Source organism: Heliangelus exortis, chromosome 19 (genome assembly GCF_036169615.1).
Source record: "Heliangelus exortis chromosome 19, bHelExo1.hap1, whole genome shotgun sequence".
NCBI classification, from domain to species: domain Eukaryota; kingdom Metazoa; phylum Chordata; class Aves; order Apodiformes; family Trochilidae; genus Heliangelus; species Heliangelus exortis.
Genome location: NC_092440.1, coordinates 2,303,616 through 2,320,270, shown reverse-complemented (window position 1 = coordinate 2,320,270; position 16,655 = coordinate 2,303,616). Strand labels below are relative to the sequence as shown.

At 62.7% G+C, this 16,655-nt stretch overlaps 3 protein-coding genes across 10 annotated transcripts; 2 read left to right on the top strand and 1 right to left on the bottom strand.

Moving 5' to 3' along the window:
• Positions 1-955: 955 nt before the first annotated feature.
• On the top strand, positions 956-9,522 carry GAL3ST1 (galactose-3-O-sulfotransferase 1). Of its 8 annotated transcripts, none has more exons than XM_071762985.1 (4): positions 956-1,100; positions 2,619-2,825; positions 5,635-5,768; positions 7,365-9,522. In XM_071762985.1, the coding sequence occupies exons 3-4, from the start codon at positions 5,644-5,646 to the stop codon at positions 8,515-8,517; spliced, it is 1,278 nt and encodes a 425-aa protein (XP_071619086.1). In that variant the 5' UTR covers positions 956-1,100; positions 2,619-2,825; positions 5,635-5,643; the 3' UTR covers positions 8,518-9,522. The 8 variants fall into 8 exon arrangements, with proteins under 8 accessions (XP_071619086.1, XP_071619084.1, XP_071619085.1 ...); XM_071762983.1 differs by lacking the exon at positions 956-1,100 and adding an exon at positions 1,858-2,070; XM_071762984.1 differs by lacking the exon at positions 956-1,100 and having other exon boundaries at positions 2,493-2,825.
• Positions 9,523-13,004: 3,482 nt separating this feature from the next.
• Positions 13,005-14,449, top strand: LOC139805305 (uncharacterized). Its single transcript, XM_071763587.1, has 5 exons — positions 13,005-13,008; positions 13,096-13,297; positions 13,625-13,719; positions 13,791-13,871; positions 13,975-14,449. Exons 1-5 carry the CDS (start codon positions 13,005-13,007, stop codon positions 14,208-14,210), a joined length of 618 nt encoding a protein of 205 aa, XP_071619688.1. The 3' UTR covers positions 14,211-14,449.
• A 454-nt stretch (positions 14,450-14,903) lies between these two features.
• On the bottom strand, positions 14,904-16,587 carry MTFP1 (mitochondrial fission process 1). The gene is made up of 4 exons (XM_071762988.1): positions 16,470-16,587; positions 15,718-15,845; positions 15,411-15,643; positions 14,904-15,111 (listed from the first exon to the last, which is right to left on the bottom strand). The coding sequence occupies exons 1-4, from the start codon at positions 16,519-16,521 to the stop codon at positions 15,036-15,038; spliced, it is 489 nt and encodes a 162-aa protein (XP_071619089.1). The 5' UTR covers positions 16,522-16,587; the 3' UTR covers positions 14,904-15,035.
• Between the last annotated feature and the right edge of the window lie 68 nt (positions 16,588-16,655).

Here is a 16,655-nt window from a genome sequence, read left to right as displayed (position 1 = left end):
CCCTTCTTCCCCCCCTTCTTCCCCCCCTTCTTCCCCCCCTTCTTCCCCCCCTTCTTCCCCCCCTTCTTCCCCCCCTTCTTCCCCCCCTTCTTCCCCCCCTTCTTCCCCCCCTTCTTCCCCCCCTCCTCCCCTCCCTTCTTTCCCCCTTCTTCCCCCCTCCTCCCCCCCTCCTCCCCCCCTCCTCCCCCCCTCCTCCCCCCCATCTTCCCCCCCCTCCTCCCCCCCTTCTTTCCCCCTTCTTCCCCCCCCACTTTCCTTTTTTTTGGCTTTTGGTGGTGTGGTTTTATTGTTTTTTGCTCTTTTTTTTTGGTTTGTTTTTGGGACATTGGAAGGATTTTGCTTTTTTTTTTTTTTTTTTCCCTTGCTTTTCCTCCCCCCTCCTTTCCCTTATTTCCCCTTTGGGAAAACGAGAACCCTCAACCCCTTGGGCTCTCCTGGAGCTGCACCCAGAACTGGAGACCCAGAACGGAGCTTCCCAACCCCACCGGAACCCCCAGTGGGATGAGCAGGCGGAGGCAGCAGCAATCCCGGGAACCTGACCACGAACCGGTCTCACCACCCTGGTGGCCACCGGTTCCCCTTCTTTGGCCACCACTAATGACACCTTTGCTGCCTGATAAAGGCTCCCGACGCCGCTCTCGCCCAACCGGGGTCCGGCGGGACCAAGCCCCGGTCCGGATGGGGTGTGCCAGCACCCAGCCCTCCAGCCGCTGCTCCAGCTCCTCACCACATCCCCCGGGATCACCGCGTCCGGTGGCCGCTTCCCTCCGCTCTCAGCTTTGGGTCTGAACGTTTCGTTTCTATCCCTAAATCCCGGGGGATTGGCTCTGCCTTCCCACCTCGACGTGGTGGTTGTGGAGCCCTCCCGGGGATGGGGTTCACCCCCCCTGGGGTGCTGGAGATGGGGTGTCGAGGCTCCTGAAGCCACCAGCGCCCCTTCTCCAGGCTGCTGCATCCCAGCACTGCCTCCCTCTTCCAACTGGAAACCCTTTGCACCTCCATCCCCAAACCCCCCCTAAAAAAGGGGGGAAAAGCTTGGAATTCAGCCAAGTGCCCTGGGGAGATGGGGTGGGACAGCTGCTTGCCCAGGATGAACCCAGGTAAGGGGACAGGAGGTGAGTGGCTGGAGCTGGGGGGGTCCTGGAACTCAGATTTCCCTTCATGACCTGTGAGGAGCTGTGGGGTGAGGGGGACACGGGTGATGTGACCCCACAACTTGGAATGGGTCAGAGCAGGGCTCGGAGTGCCAGGCGCTTGGTGCATGCTCGGATGTCACCCTGCCTCTGCCTGGGGACGTGTCCCCTGTCCCCACCCCAGCAGCCGCTGCCACCCCCGGGCGCAGCAGGGACATCCTGGTGTCCCGGCACTGCTGACCTCTCCCGGGCTCCTCTCCGCTTCCCCGGGGCTCCCGTTCCTCTCCACAGCCCTGGGCTGTGATGTAGAGGATCCAGTCGGGATCGCTGGGCTGGGGACAGAGGGGACATGCCAGCAGGGGGGCGGTGGCTCCTTGTCCCTCTCCTCACGATGAGGATATTCTGGCTTTTCCTGTCCCCTCGCGGGTCAGCACCGGGGTTAGAACCGGTCCTGCCAAGGCCGGGCAGGACGTGGCAGCTGCCAGCAATGGGGCAATCACTGCCCCCCCCTGCCCAGGGCTACCCCAAATTCCCCCCCGGAGTGGATGGACACCCGAGGGGTGGAACCCTGTGGTTCTGAGCCCCATGGGTGCTGTCACAGCCACCACGTGCTTGGCCACCTGAGGAAGCTCACGGAGCTGTCATCACATCTGTGACTGGTTCTGGGGGATCCGAGCACACTGGACACGTTTTTGGGGGGTGCCTGAGTAGGGTGTCCAGCGACACCCAAAGTCCCCGTGCACACAGTGGGACCGGGGAGAGATCAGCAGCAGCGTGGTGGCTCTGCGATTATCGGGCTGGGTACAAAAATTGCTGCTATTAAGTCCATAAAACCAGTCAGCTGGGGCAGCAGCACCAGGAGGGGTGGAGAGGAGCCAGCAGAACCATGCCAGGGCACCCCAGGGAGCGGGCACCAGGTCGGGGTACAGAGCCCAAGGTGAGCTGGGGGGTGACAGCCACCAGCTGTCCTGCGGGAGGGGGGGACGATGGCTGCTGAGAGCTGTCCCCAAGGCGTGGAGAGGAGCTGAGTGCCACCCCTGAGGGACAGCCACCCCGAGGGACAGCCACCCCGAGGGACAGCCACCCCTGAGGCACAGCCACCCCTGAGGCACAGCCACCCCTGAGGCACAGCCATCACGCCCTGCCCAGCCAGCAGCCCCCCAGCTCCCCAGTTCCATGGTAGAGGGGCCCAGGCTGGCAGTGGCGTGGCAGTGCCCAGGAGCGGAGGGGCAGGCGGTGACAATGTCCCCGTTGAGGCCACAGACAAACGTCCCCGTTGTTCCGGGCGCTGGCAGGCGGCGGGCACGGGCTCAATGCCTCCTCTGTGCCACGGCTGTGGGTGGGGAGCAGGAGGCTCGGGGTGCCAGCGAGCACCCAAGGGCTGGCCCGGGGGAGCCGGGCAGCGCCCGCCCGCAGCCCCGCGTCCCCCTCGTCCCTCTCGTCCCTTTCACTGTATATTTTTTTTTTTTTTTTCCCCCTCCCCAGGCTGGTGACGCGGGGCCGGAGCCCCTGGCCATGCCGTAAAGGCCAGGGCTGGTTGGGAGAGTTTGGCAAAGCCGTGGTTGGCTGCCCAGGAGGAGTTTATTCCATGTCGGAGCAGCATCATCCCCCCCGCCCCCCGCCGCCTGCGCCCCGGCCAGCCCAGCAGAGCAGAGCCACGGCTCACCCGGAGCAGCCCAGGCTAAGGAAAAGGTGATGCCTGAGGGGGGGGGGGGGGCAATTTGGGGCAGATCTGTGGGGTAGGGGGATGGGGGAAGACGCAAGGACAGGAGGCTGCAGCCAGGGTGGGGGCAGGAAGGACGTGGAGTTGGGCACGTGGGGTGGAGAGCCCGTGGGCTGATGGATGCATCTCGTTTTGGGGGGCTATGGGGGGGTTTAGCCATGAAGGAAATGGCTCCCGGAGGGGAAAACCCAAGGAAGATGTAGGGATGGGACCTGGGGAGCTGTAGGGATGTGGCAACAGGGCTGCAGGGCCTTGGCCATCCTGGGGGGTGAGCTGGGGGGGGCATGGCTGGCACGGCCACGGCCTCTGGCTGGGAATTTCAAGCACTGTGGCTGCCCCACAGTAATGGGAGCCCCAGGAAAAACATCTCCATCGCCTCATTTCTCCCAACGAGCTATTAATAATTAAGCTGCTGGTTTAAAGCAAAGTCAATAGAGGAACTGGGCTGGGAGCTGTTTGCCAGAGCCACCCCAGGGGAAGGCAGCCTGGGTGGAGCGAGACGTCCCCTTGGCACCCCGGGGGGATGGCGGGGTCCCCCGCTGCTCCGGCAGCCCAGAGGTGGGTTCATGGTTTGGGTTTGGTGCCTTCGGTGGGGTCGGTGCCAGACAGGGACGGGCTATGAGCAGGTGGGATGCTGCTTTGGTCCTGGCCACCTGCAGGTGTCCCCTCCGGCACCGCCTGGTGGCTTTCCGGACACTGCAAGTGGTGACCGAAGCACCATCCCCACCACGGTGTGACACCGAACCCCGGCTGCTCCCGGTGTGACACCGAACCCCGGCTGCTTCCAGGTGTGTGGAGCCCTCTGGGCCTCCCACCCGCGCTGGAATTTTGGGGTAGGACCAGAGCCGCCTGCTCTCCCTGCACTCACACCGGACCCTCCCGCATCCCTGCGGTGCTTCCCGGGAAAAACCAGCAAACCCACCGGGAAGGGGCGAGGTGAAGCCAGCCCTGCCTGAGCCGGTGGCTCCTGCTTGGGCGAGCTTGGCCGCGCTGGTGGGTGCCACAAGGAGCCCGCGTCTCCGCCACGGGCATCCCCCCGGTTGCGGTGCTGGGTGCCAGGAGGAGCTGTGCCCCGCACCCAGCCGCAGCCCGGGGCTCCGGTTGCATTTTCCATTCATTATTCATCGAGCTGGAAATCTCAGCAGCGCAGGAGGCGATCCGAGCCGGGAAGGGGGGGCCGGAAAGCAGGGGGGGAGGCGGGTGGGAGCTGCGTGTGCCGAGCACCCCGGGCACCCTTCGAACCGGCCGGTAACCATCCCTGGGGGGGGGGGGCGGGGTGATTCGGAATCCTGGGGAGGGGTCTTTGCTACCAGGGGGCTACAACACGGGTCGGGGGGAGCCCCGGTTCCTCCGGCTCGGGTTTCCTCTCTGGGAATGATTTTCCGGAGCTTTGTAACTGGAAGGGTGGGGGCTCGGGGTCTTTTGCTGGGGGGTTGCTCATTGGGGGGGGTGGGACCGCGGCTGAGCCGTGGCTGGAGGATGCTGGGGGGCAGCGCGGGACCCCGCATCCCTGGGGGACACTGCGTGGGGCTTGGCAGGGCCGTGGTGACGGGTGGCGTGTCCCCGTGTCCCCGTGTCCTGCCGCAGAGGGCAGCCCTGCTGCAGTGCGGCGGCGGGACGAGCTGCCGGGAGCCACCGCAAAGCCACCGCAAAGCCACCGCAAAAGCCACCGCAAAAGCCACCGCAAAAGCCACCTCAGCCCGGCGGTGACAGCCGTGGCCGGGCAGGTGGGGATGGGGACAGGGGGACCAGGGAGAAGTGGGCTGGGGAGGGACAGGAGAGAGACCCCGCTGCGGAGTCCCTGTGCATCTGTGTGTGTGTGTGTGTGTCCTGGTGTGTACATGTGAGGATGCACAAGTGTGTGTGTGCATATACACGTGTGTATGCATAGGTGTGTGTGCAGGTGTTTGTGCACAGGTGTGTGTGTACATGTACACATGTGTGTGTGTGCATATACACGTGTGTATGCATAGGTGTGTGTGCACAGGTGTGTGTGTACATGTACACGTGTGTGTGCATATACACGTGTGTATGCATAGGTGTGTGTGCACAGGTGTGTGTGTACATGTACACGTGTGTGTGTGCCTGCACACACGTCTGTACATGTATGTGTCCGTGTGCACAGATGTGTTGGGGGTTGGGGGGTGCTTGTGTCCCTCTGCCCGTGCACACGTGCCTGTGTCCCTGGGGAAGGCAGGGGACACACACGTGTGCACACCTCTATGTCCCTGTGCACGTGTGTGGATGTATGACCACCCTGGTGCATGTCCCTGTGTGCACACACACACGTGGACACAAGTGTCCTGTGTCACAGTGTGAGGGGACAGGGTGTCCCCACACTCACACACACTCACACACACACACACACACACACACACACACACACACGTGTACCTGTGTGTCTGCCTGTGCTCTCAGGGTGTGCACACACATGTGCACCTATGTGCACCTGGGGAGGGGGCTCTGCTCCAGATCTCCTGGGGGGGTCTTTGTCCCATGGCCCCTGAGCCCTCCCATGGCTCTGTCCCCCTGTCCCCAGCCCCAGGGCTGCTGTTCTTTGGGCACAGCTCCCTTGTGCCCAGGCTGGGGACATGCCTGGTGCTGTCCCAGCAGTGGGATCCTGGTTGCCCAGCTTCTCATCACCACAAAGCCCAGTGAGATGCTTCCTGGCCCTCCCCATGCCCATCAGATGAGGTCTGAGTCCCCCAGTCCCCCCTTCCCCCGTCCCCGGGGGTCCCTATGTCCCCGGTGCTAACAGCCCTTCTCTGCCTGCCACAGGTGACCAGGATGCGGCACCATGGGAAGCCCTGGAGGTCCATGTGCAAGGGGTTGGTTCTGGGGACCCTCCTGACCAGCTTCATGCTGCTGCTCTACTCCTACGCCTGCTCCCCTCTGCAAGTCAGCATGACAGAGTGAGTGTGGGGGACAGTGTCCCCCCAGGCAGCTTGGTCACCTTGTTCCACCCTGGGCACCCCCAAGTGGAGATGGTAATGGGGTTCTGGTGGCTTCACACCAGGGTGTCCCCTTCCTCCAGGTTCCTGTTGGACACTGCTCCCTGCCTCATGGATAGTGGAAATCCTGGAGTCTCAGACTGGTTTGGGTGGGAAGGGACCTTAAAGCCCACCCAGTGCCACCCCTGCCATGGGCAGGGACACCTCCCCCAGCCCAGGTTGCTCCAAGCCCCATCCAACCTTCAGCACTGCCAGGGATGGGGCAGCCACAGCTTCTCTGGGAAACCTGGGACAGGGGCTCAGCACCCTCACACCAGTTTCTCCCTCAGATCTCCTCTCCATCTCCCCTCTTGCAGCTGCAAACCCTTCCCCCTCATCCCATCCTTCCAGGCCCTTGTCCAAAGTCCCTCTCCAGGTTTCCTGGAGCTCCTCCAGACACTGCAAGGTGGTGCTCAGCTCCAGGCATTCTATTTATGTCAAAGCTCATAAACCAGACCCACCTGCACATCTCAGCAGTTCTGGGTCAGGCAGTGCTCTCCTGGTGTTATCAAGGATCAGCTTCTCAGCTTCATTAATGGTGTCCAAATTAACTCAAGATCTTGGCCTCCATTCCCTGCACCAGGCAACCTCAGATAACACACAGGTTGCTCCAAGTTCCCCAGGGCCACGAGTTCTCCTGCAAGGCCACACTCTGGGGTTAGTTCCATCTCTGCTCAGGTGCTGGGTCCTTCATGGAGCTCTTTTATGGAGCTGAGAACTTCCAGACCTCACCCAAAATGTTGTCAGCTCCAGTCCATGAAGTTACAGCCATGGAGAGCTTCTCTCCATCTGTTTCAGCACCATCAGGGCCACCCCTGGTGGGGGATGGGGACCTCTGTTCAGGCTGCACTGTTGCCAGTGGGTGCTGACCCCCAGAATGATGTTATCCTCCATGCCAGGAAGGAGGTTTGGTGGCTCAGGGGGGCACCTGATGACAGAGGGCTATAGGGGCAGTGGGCTCTGCCCTGCTCACCAAGGGGCTCTTGGCAGGTGGGTGGTCTCATCCTGATGAGGGCAAAGGGGCTCTGCTCAAAGTGCAGCTTGTCTCTACTGGGGACCCTGGGTGGGGCTGGGGGTGAGCACCCATCCCCAGGCTCAACACTCATCTCCAGGTCCAACACCCATCCCCAGGTCCAGCACTTGTCCTCAGGTCCATCACCCATCCCCAGGTCCATCACCCATCCCCAGGTCCATCACCCATACCTAGGTCCAGCACTCATCTCCAGGCCCAGTATTTGTCCCCAGGTCCATCACCCATCCCCAGGTCCATCACCCATACCTTGGTCCAGTACTTGTCCTCAGGTCCATCACCCATCCCCAGGTCCATCACCCATACCTTGGTCCAGCACTCATCTCCAGGTCCAGTACTTGTCCCCAGGTCCATCACCCATCCCCAGGTCCATCACCCATCCCCAGATCCATCTCCTCCACAAAAGGAAGCAGCTAAACCTTCATGGCAGTTGAGCTGCGTTGCCCAAGCCACCCTCACCGTGTCCCCCTGTCTCTTCTCCCCCCCAGGATCCCCATCCCCTCCTCCTGCTCCTCCTCCCTGACCCCTGCCAAGGCACTGCTGGCGTCCAACACCACCACGGTGAACCCTTCGGGCGGGACCTGCGTGCCCAAGATGAACGTCATGTTCATGAAGACCCACAAGACCGCCAGCAGCACCATCCTCAACATCCTCTTCCGCTTCGGCGAGAAGCACCGCCTGAAATTCGCCTTCCCCAACGGCCGCAACGACTTCTATTACCCCTCCTTCTTCGAGCACAGCCAGGTGAGGCACTACCAGCCCGGGGCCTGCTTCAACATCATCTGCAACCACATGCGTTTCCACTACGAGGAGGTGCGGAAGCTCCTGCCGCCCGACGCCACCTTCGTGACGGTGCTGAGGGACCCGGCCCACCTCTTCGAGTCCTCCTTCCACTACTTCGGGCGCGTCATCCCCTTGACGTGGAAGCTGATGGGGGAGGACAAGCTGGCGGAGTTCCTCCGGGACCCTCGGCGCTACTACGACCCCAAGGGGTTCAACGCTCACTACCTCCAAAACCTCCTCTTCTTCGATTTGGGTTACGACAACAACATGGACGCCGACAGCCCGCTGGTGGAGGAGCACGTCCGGGAGATCGATCGGCGCTTCCACCTCGTCATGTTGCTGGAGTATTTCGACGAGTCCCTGGTGCTGCTGAAGGACCTGCTGTGCTGGCAGCTGGAGGACATCCTCTACTTCAAGCTCAACGCCCGGAAAGGTTCCACCGTGTCCCGCCTGACGCCGGAGCTCTACGAGAAGGCCACCTCCTGGAACCTCATCGACGCCAAACTCTACCGCTATTTCAACGCTACCTTCTGGAGGAAGGTGGAGGCCTACGGGAGGGAGAGGATGGCCCAGGACGTGGCCGAGCTGCGGAGAGAGAACGAGAAGATGAAGAGCATCTGCATCGACGGGGGACACCCCGTGGACGCCAGCGCCATTCAGGAGTCCTCCATGCAGCCCTGGCAGCCGCTGGGGGAGAAGTCGATCCTGGGTTACAACTTGAAGAAGAAGATCAACAAGAAGCACCAGAAGCTGTGCCGCAAGATGCTGACACCCGAAATCCAGTACCTGACCGACCTGGGGGTCAACCTCTGGATCACCAAGCTGTGGAGCCATGTCCGGGATTTCCTGAAGTGGTAGGGGATGGTGGGACCCCCCCACACACACACACCCCCACCCAAAACTCCCCAGGCAGGAACCAGGTGCTTTCGTTTCATAACTCGTGGGGGCTTTTGGTTGGACACGAGCAGGACCAGCTGGAGGCTCCGTGGGGACCCTCCCTCATCATCCTGCTGAGCCCCAGGTTGGGCTGTCACCCACCAGCTGGGGGGCAGCACCTCTGCCCCCACACCTGGACTGGGGGATCACGGGGGGTGGGACTTTCCCAGCAGGATCCACATCTTCTTTCCCACAGACAGCCTGGAGGAGATGTCCTCGGAGGACCTGAGCACAGGGGGACCAGGACCTCCACCCCCACATCACTGGAGAGGCACCGCAGGGCGGGCAGGGGTGTGGGGCCCCCTCACCCAGGGTGGGCAGAGGCCCCCCAAGGTGGGCAGACCCACTGGTGGGGACCCTGAGGGGCTTCTGGAGTCCCCACGCCTGCCCCCACCCAGGGTTGTGAGGAGCACAGCACGTTCTCAACCCACCCAGGGGTGTCACTCCATGGCAGGCCGTGACCCAGAGGTGGCCCAGAAGACACAGTGATGTCCCCATCATGGACATTTTGGGGTGGGTTTGGAGGACAGCAAACCCACCGCAGGAGCCCTGGTCCCTCATGGGTGAAGGATGTGGGTGCAGCGGGCCCCATCCCACCCCCCCACTGTCTTGGTTAGAGGGTCCCTGGTCCCCACAGGGGGCATCCCAGAGGTCCATGGGATCTGGTGAGAACTGGCATGGGGAGGAGATGTGGAGATGGGGCTGGTGGCCACCATCCCAGTGATGATGGTGGGGACAATCCCAGAGTGTCCTGGCCGGGCTGGATGACACTGGCGACGTCGTGTCCTGCCACGAGTGGCCCTGGCTGGGCACGGAGGTGGCACCCATGGCTGAACCACCCTGGCACAACGGGTCCTCCCCAGCCCCTGGCCCAACTCTGCTCCCTACAGGGGCACCAGGAATAAAAGAGCAATTCTACTTTTGTAAGATCATGGTGGGTTGGGCAGGTTTTAATACCAAGGTGGCCCAGCTGGTCACCAACCTTCTCCTTCTTCTCAGGGGTGGGGGGACAGGAACCTCCTTGGCTCTGCTCTCCCATGGTTTGGGTGGGAAGGGACCTTAAAGCTCCCCCAGTGCCATGGGCAGGGACACCTCCCCCAGCCCAGGGTGCTCCAAGCCCCATCCAACCTTCAGCACTGCCAGGGATGGGGCAGCCACAGCTTCTGGGGGCAACCTGGGCAACCAGGGGCTCAGCACCCTCACACCAAACAATTTCTCCATCATTTTTCATGAGGAAACCCCCAAGGTGAATGGGGGCACCTGGATCCATCCCCACTCTGTCCCCACAGAGCCCCCTCTGCTCCTGGGTGCTGGCATGGGGCTCCCATGGTGTGCAGATGCCACCAGAAAGGTCTGGATGTGGGACCCATGGGACAGCCATCAGGGGTGACACGAGTGACTTGTGCCACCGGGTCTCAGCTGTGCTGCTGGCAGGGTCTCCAGATGAAGCACCAGGGGTCCCAAGGGGGACACTGCTGCTCTCGTGGCCAGTCTGGAGCCACCCCTGGGGCCACCAACCCCACTCTGTGTGACACTGCCAAGGGGCAGTGGGACGGGTGCTGGGGACATGGAGCTTGGGACATCTCCTTGAGGTCCACAGGTGTCTCCCAGGACACCCCGAGGTCTGCTGGCAGCAGGTATTAAATCCCAGCTCAGGTTCCAGTGCCCTCTGCAGATGGAGGCAGAGGGTTGGCAGCACAGCTCACCTGGGATGCCATCCCCGTGGGGACATTCTCTGTGTCCCTCTGTGCCCAGGCCACCAGGTCAGCTCCCACAGAGAGGCCTGTGACAGAGGTTTGGGGCCACCTGCACTTCACCAGATGATCACACTCACCTGGCTGTGACCAAAATGTTGTCCCTGACCATCCTGGAGAGCAGCCAGCAGCGAGCCCTGGGGCAGCAGCAGCTCTGGGACCAAAGGGTGGAAGGGAAGTCCTCCTGCTGAAGTCCCCCATCCCAGGAGCATCCTCCTGTACTCAATAAAGGGGCCAAGGTGGGACTATGGGTCAAGGATCATGTGGTGGGGCTGGGGCTGCAAGCAGAACCACAATGGGATAAGGATGGAGCATCCCAGGACTGGGTGATGGGACCAGGATCACATGTGGGACTGTGACTACTGAGTGGTGGGACCAAACCTCTGCTGGGTCAAGGACCATGAGTACCACCAGGAGGTGGCACCAGGAACATCCATGAGACCAAGGTTGTGTGATGGAATGGGGACAGAGCAATGGGTGCACACCCTTGGGATGGGATGAGATGGGATGGGATGGGGTGTGGGCCCAGCCCCACACCTGGGACAGCTGATTGGCTGAAGAGAAAATCAATCCAATCCTCAGCACCTCCAGCACCAGCTGGGGCCCCTTGACCCTGGTCTTAAAAGGTCCCCAGGGGGTGGAGGTGGGACTGGTCAAGGATGGGGTTGTGCTGGTGGGTGCTGGTGTGTGGGGCTGTGCTGGAGGTGGTAGGTGAGTGGGGCTGGGACCCCCTTAGCTGCTCTTCTCAGTCCCAACCTCCCCCTTACACACACATACTGGTTGTACTGGGGGAGGTGGGTGGTGGCATTCATGTCTAGGTGCAGAAGGATGGGGGACACCCCTTGGTTTTGCCCAGTGCTGGTTCCTGATGCCTTCCTGGACCTGCTGGTGTAGGAGATCTTGGTGGAGAGGAGACCTTGTGAGGTGACCCTGTGCTCTGGGGATGTGAGGTTGGGCAAAGGGTTCCTGCTGGCTGCAGGTCCCAGCAGGACCTGGTTTGGGTGGGGGTGCCATGAGCCACCCGTGAGGTTCGTGGCTGCTGGCAGTGGTCTCCTGGTGCTCCAGGAGCAGCTTCCTGGCCTGTCCCCTGCCTTGTCCAGGGTCACTCTGCTGGGAAATGCTCTTGGTAGAACCTGTCTGCTCCCAGGAGTGCTGAGGTGGGACCAAAGCTGTGGTGGACCTTGGGACTATGTGTAGGATGTGAGGTGGGACAGGACCATGAGGCACAAGGTCTCCAAACCCCCCCAACTTCACATGTGAGGAGGAGGAGGATTGGGAAGTCTGTTGTGGAGCTCCTCCATCTCCTCCTCCAGCACCCACCACAGTGGTCCCCTGCACCCAGAGGAGGTCCTAGATGGAGGATTTCCCCCTGGATGTGCCCAAATGCTCCTGGGTGCTCTTCCCTCCTCTCTGCTGCTGCTCCCTGCCCCTCCAGGAGTCCCAGGGACATCTGAGGACCTGGATGTCCCCCCTGTGTCTGGGACCTGCTGCTCCAGCTGCCCAAACCCTCCCCTTCCTGCAGGGACCACCATGGCTCCAGGTGCTTCACCATCCTCCAGTCCCATGGTGGTGGCTCCTGGGGTGTCCCCAGGGATGGGGACAGAGGTCCCAGCCCCAGTGCTTGCTGCTGCTGCCACCATGCCTGGTGGGACTCGAGAGCACACCCACCCCGAGGAGCCCACCATGAACTTCACCTTGAGGCTCCTGGATGGTGAGTGCTCTGTTGGGTGCCAGCTTTGGGGGATGAGAGACACCAGGATGGGTCCAACCAAGACCCCTGGACTTGACCAGCAGCTCCTGGTGCTTTCTGCTGCCTGCCCTCAGCACTAGGACCCACGAGGAGGAGGTGGCCATCCATGCAGGCCCATCCCTCCCACTCTAGGTGTGGGTGTTGGGGATGCCTTGAGATGTTCCTGGTCCCATGCTTGACACCACGAGGGGATATGGAGGGGATGTGGTCCCTCACAGCTCCAGGAGGGGCACCAGGAAGGTTCTGTAGCTCTGGAGAGCAGGCAGAGAAGGTGGAATGGGGTGGCAGAGCCAGGACAGCTCTTGGCTTCCTGGCTCAGGGACCTCTTTCACAGGGGTAGGGGCAAAGGTCCTGGTGGGTGGTGGTCTGGGACCTCTCTGATGTCCCTGATTGTGGTGGGATAGGCTTGGGGATGTCACAGTGGACCCGTCCTCTTTTTTTCAGAGGACCCCAGTGCCTTGAAGAAGCTGGTGGTGGTCAGGCCTGGCTCTACCATCCACCTGGAGGCCAGGGTTGACTTCAGTCCTGGCATCTCCCTGAAGATTTATGTGGAGCAGTGCTATGGGACCAGCACGGAGCAGCTGGGACACTCCAGGAGGATTTTCCTGGTGGTGAACAGCCAGGGGTCAGCACCTGTGGGGTGGTGGGAGGTGGGGACTGCTGCTCCAGGCACCTGAGGTCCTACAAGACCTTCCCGGGGAGGGATGGATGTCCAAGGGCTCGGAGACAGCCTTGGAGTGTCCCCGTGGTGTTCTCCTGCCTCAGGTGCCTGCATGGGCAGAATTTGGGGAGCCAGCACCAGAGAGGGGGAACTGTCCTCCTGCTCTCCATCCCAACCCCTGTGCTGGAGGAGGAGCTCCAGGAGGAGGAGGAGGAGGTGAGGTTGGGGTGATGTCCTTGGTGTGATGGGTCTGAGGTCCTGCTGGGGATGACCTGGGGTTCCCAGTGCCCTTCCTGGGGCACCCTGCTCTTCCCTGGGCTGGTCTGACCCCACAGAAGGGGTTCCTGATGATGATGATGATGATGATGATGATGATGATGATGATGATGATGATGATGATGATGATGATGATGATGGTGGTGGTGGTGGTGGTGGTGGCACCTTCTGCCTGGTGTCCTGGCAGGTTTACATCCACTGTCTGCTGACAGCGTGGGGACACCGTGCCAGGTCCTGCATCTACAGCCAGACCACAGCCAGGTGAGCTTCACCCTCCTGTGGGCTCCTTCATGGTGCCCCACCCACCCAGCACCCATGGGTGCTTTAGAAGAAGACCCTATTAAGCAAGGGGACCCGTCTGGGGGACCGAGCCACCCCACTGTGACCTGATGGTACCTCCTGGGGTAGGTCCTGGCTCTCTGCAGCTGCAGATGGATGTTGGGGTGCACGGTGTCCCCTGGAAGACATCTCTGGGGTGGCCAGGATGTGTAGAAGTGGAGGGTCCCACTGGTCTGGCACCATGTGGGTTTTGGGGTGGAGGTTGGTGACCCCCAGAGCTCTCCCACCAGCTGTGTCCTCTCTTCCCAGCTGGCACAACACGATGGACCCTTCCCGGAGCACCCTATGCCACTGCTGTGACATTGTCTGTCCCCCTGGTGACACCCTCCCCACAGAGCTGCCAGGTACTGGGGTGGGGTTGTGGTGGCCCCCTGTGTCCTGGAGCTGGGACAGGCTGTCCCATGTCCCCCTGCAGGCTTCCTGGGAGAGGGGACACTCCACTGGGAGAAGGTTGGACCATTCCTGGTGCAGAAGGAGAAGGTGCCACGGGATGAAGGTGAGAGGACACCAACCCCCGCCCCCCCATGGCCTCAAGGCCACCACCCCTGGTGCCAAAGCCACCCCTGACCCCCCTGGTTTGGTGCTTTTGCTGTCCCCAGCTCCATGTCACACAGTGAAGAGGTTCCTGCTGGCTGGGGTGGCTCTGGTGGGCAGTGTCCTGGTGGCAGCCACCCTGCTGGGGCTGACCCGGGCCACCTGGCACCTGTGCAGGGGACAGCGGGGACAACGGAGATGGCAGAGGCACCAATCCCCCTTCCATGCTGAGCTGCAGAGCGTGGTGAGGGCTCTGGTCCCCAGGGAGCAGGAGGTGGCTCCTGACCAGGGCTTGGCATGAGCTGGTGACCTTCTTCCTCCTCCCCAATAAAATGTGGGGTTTTTTTTCTTCTCCCAAACTTCTGGTGGGACCACACAGGTGTCACCCCAGGTCAGGGATGTGCCACCCTCCCCAGGGGCCACACCTGGGGGTGGATGGGTGTGTGTGTGTGCTCCAGGTGTGGTGGCACAGCCCTGGGCCATGGTGTTGGGGTAATCTGGGTCTCTGGTGGCACCACTGAAGATCTTGGACGTGGTGGCAGCTCCTTGAGGACAGTCCTCAGGATGTCCCACGAGGCTCTGGAGGGATAGGGGGTTCCAGCTCGGACCTGGGGGTGACACTGGGGGAACCAGTGACCTCCTTCCTCCCCAGTAAGGGGTGGTTTTCATTCCTCTAAAGGTTCTCCAGGTGGTACCAGGTAGATACCACCACAGGCTGGGGACGTGTCACCTCCCCTGGAAGCTGCAGCACCAGGAGAGGTGGCTTCTAGGTGGCATGACCCCAACAAATGGGGCTGTGGGAATCTGGGTCCTTGGTGGTACCGGTTCTGGGAGGTGGGAGCAGCTCCTTGGGGACAGTCCTCAAGATGTCCCAGGTGGGGGGATGAAGGGCAGCTCTGGGCATATAGGGTCACCCCACCCCAGCTGGACCCCTGTGTGTGTCCCCAAGGAGGGGACGTGGTGCTGGGTTCCCACCACCCCCTTCCCCAGCAGCTCGGGTTTGAAATGGTTTATTAGGACCATGGGGCGGGGTTGGTGGCTCCAGGGCTGTCACAGGAGCCAAGGTTCACAGTGAATGGGTGACAGCCCCCAAGGTCATCAGTGTGTCCCTTGGTGTCCCCTGAGGTCAGTGTGGGGCCGGGGGCTCTCCTGGTGCCTGGTAGAGCTTCCGGAGGCTGGAATCCATCAGGAAATCCACGCTCCTGAGGGGAGAGAAGGGACAAGGGGGGACCTGAGGGACAGTGCTGGCTGGGCCTATCCCCAATGCCCCCCCAGACCCCATCCCCAATGTCACCCATTCCAGATGTCCCCACAGGCTTAGTGCCACCTCATCCCACTAATCCCAGCTCATCCCTGTGTCCCCACCAGACCCCAGCAAAGCCCCTTTGAGATGGGGACACCCCCCTTACCCCCCTCCCACTGTCACCCCGTGTCCCCCCTGCTCGTGAGGCCACCCTGGGCACAGTTCCCCCCCGCTCCAGCTGTCCCCGTGTCCCCTCACCTGTCAATGGGGGTGATGATGAGGGGGATGGTGGCCAGCCCCAGGGCGGTGGTGGCCCAGCGGCGCAGGGACAGCGGCCAGCGGGTCAGTGTCCCCATCAGGGCCAGCGAGGCGGCGCAGAGCCGGTTGATGGTGACACCAGGGATGGCCACCGAGGCCAGGCCCTGCCAGATGAAGGTGTCCACCACGGCCACCCCCACCCGGGTCACCTGCGCGGGGTCCTGGGCGTGAGCCTGGGGGGGACAGGGAGGGTCAGGGGAGGTGGTGGTGACAGGGTGGGGGGGTTACGGGGGGAGGTGACACTCACGGTGGCGGCTCGGCGGCCTTTGTCGAAGGCGTCAGCGGTCACGTAAGCGGTGGCCACGCCGTAGCTGGCCCAGACCAGCGGTACCGGTACCAGCGGGCGGAAGGCCTCGCCCACCTCATTGGCATAACCTGGGGGACAGGGGTCAGTGGGGACAAGGACCGCACGGGTATCCCTCTGCCTTCCCTGCGTGTCCTCGTGTCCCCTCAGGGTGTCCTGGTGCCACTGGCGGGATCGATCCCGCACAGCCTGGTGAAGCAGCCGGGTCACACGGGACCCCCGTGACCACCGGCACAGCTGGGCTGGGGGTGACCGGTACCGGTGCCACTGAGCAGTCGCGGTACTCGGTGTCAGTGTGAGGGGCTGTCACCCGGTGTCACGTGCAGTGGCACGGCCCGGTGCCGTTACCGGGGTGCAGCGTGAACGGCCGGTACCGGGTGCCAGTACCCGGTCCCTGCTGAAGTGCCCGGTGCAGAGCCAGCACCCGGTGTCGGGTGTCAGTGCCCGGTATCCGACGCAGCACCCGGTTCCTACCCGGTGTCAGCAGCCTGTACCGCGTGCAATGTCAGTGCCCGGTGCCGGGTGTCAGTGCCCGCTGCCGGTACCCGGTGTGGGGCCCTATACCCGTGCCCGGTGTCAGCACCCGGTGCCGAGATAGCACCCGGTGTCGGGTGCCGGTGCCCGGTACCGATACCCGGTGCCGGTACCCGGTGTGTCCGCCCTCTGCCCGTGCCCGGTGCCGGTTCGGTGCTCACCCAGGTACCGGACCCACGTGTCCCGGTAGAGGTCGGGCTCCGCCGCCCCCATCGCGCGCGATCCCGCCGCCGCACGAGCCCCCCCGCCCCGCCCCCCGTGCACGAGCGTCACCAGGCCCCGCCCCCCCCCCTCCCCGAGAGAGGGGGCGTGGCCTAACGGTGCACGCGCGGAAGGGGCGGGGCCAG

Excerpts from the sequence above, each read along its gene's own strand:
- GAL3ST1 (XM_071762985.1), top strand. The coding sequence starts at position 5,644 with ATGCGGCACCATGGGAAGCCCTGGAGGTCCATGTGCAAGGGGTTGGTT. Across the intron at positions 5,769-7,364 it reads CTGCAAGTCAGCATGACAGA|GATCCCCATCCCCTCCTCCT; the intron begins GTGAGTGTGGGG and ends TCTCCCCCCCAG.
- LOC139805305 (XM_071763587.1), top strand. Across the intron at positions 13,298-13,624 it reads TACAGCCAGACCACAGCCAG|CTGGCACAACACGATGGACC; the intron begins GTGAGCTTCACC and ends CTCTCTTCCCAG. Across the intron at positions 13,720-13,790 it reads CCTCCCCACAGAGCTGCCAG|GCTTCCTGGGAGAGGGGACA; the intron begins GTACTGGGGTGG and ends GTCCCCCTGCAG.
- MTFP1 (XM_071762988.1), bottom strand. The coding sequence starts at position 16,521 with ATGGGGGCGGCGGAGCCCGACCTCTACCGGGACACGTGGGTCCGGTAC. Across the intron at positions 15,846-16,469 it reads CACGTGGGTCCGGTACCTGG|GTTATGCCAATGAGGTGGGC; the intron begins GTGAGCACCGAA and ends CCTGTCCCCCAG. Across the intron at positions 15,112-15,410 it reads ATCATCACCCCCATTGACAG|GAGCGTGGATTTCCTGATGG; the intron begins GTGAGGGGACAC and ends CTCTCCCCTCAG.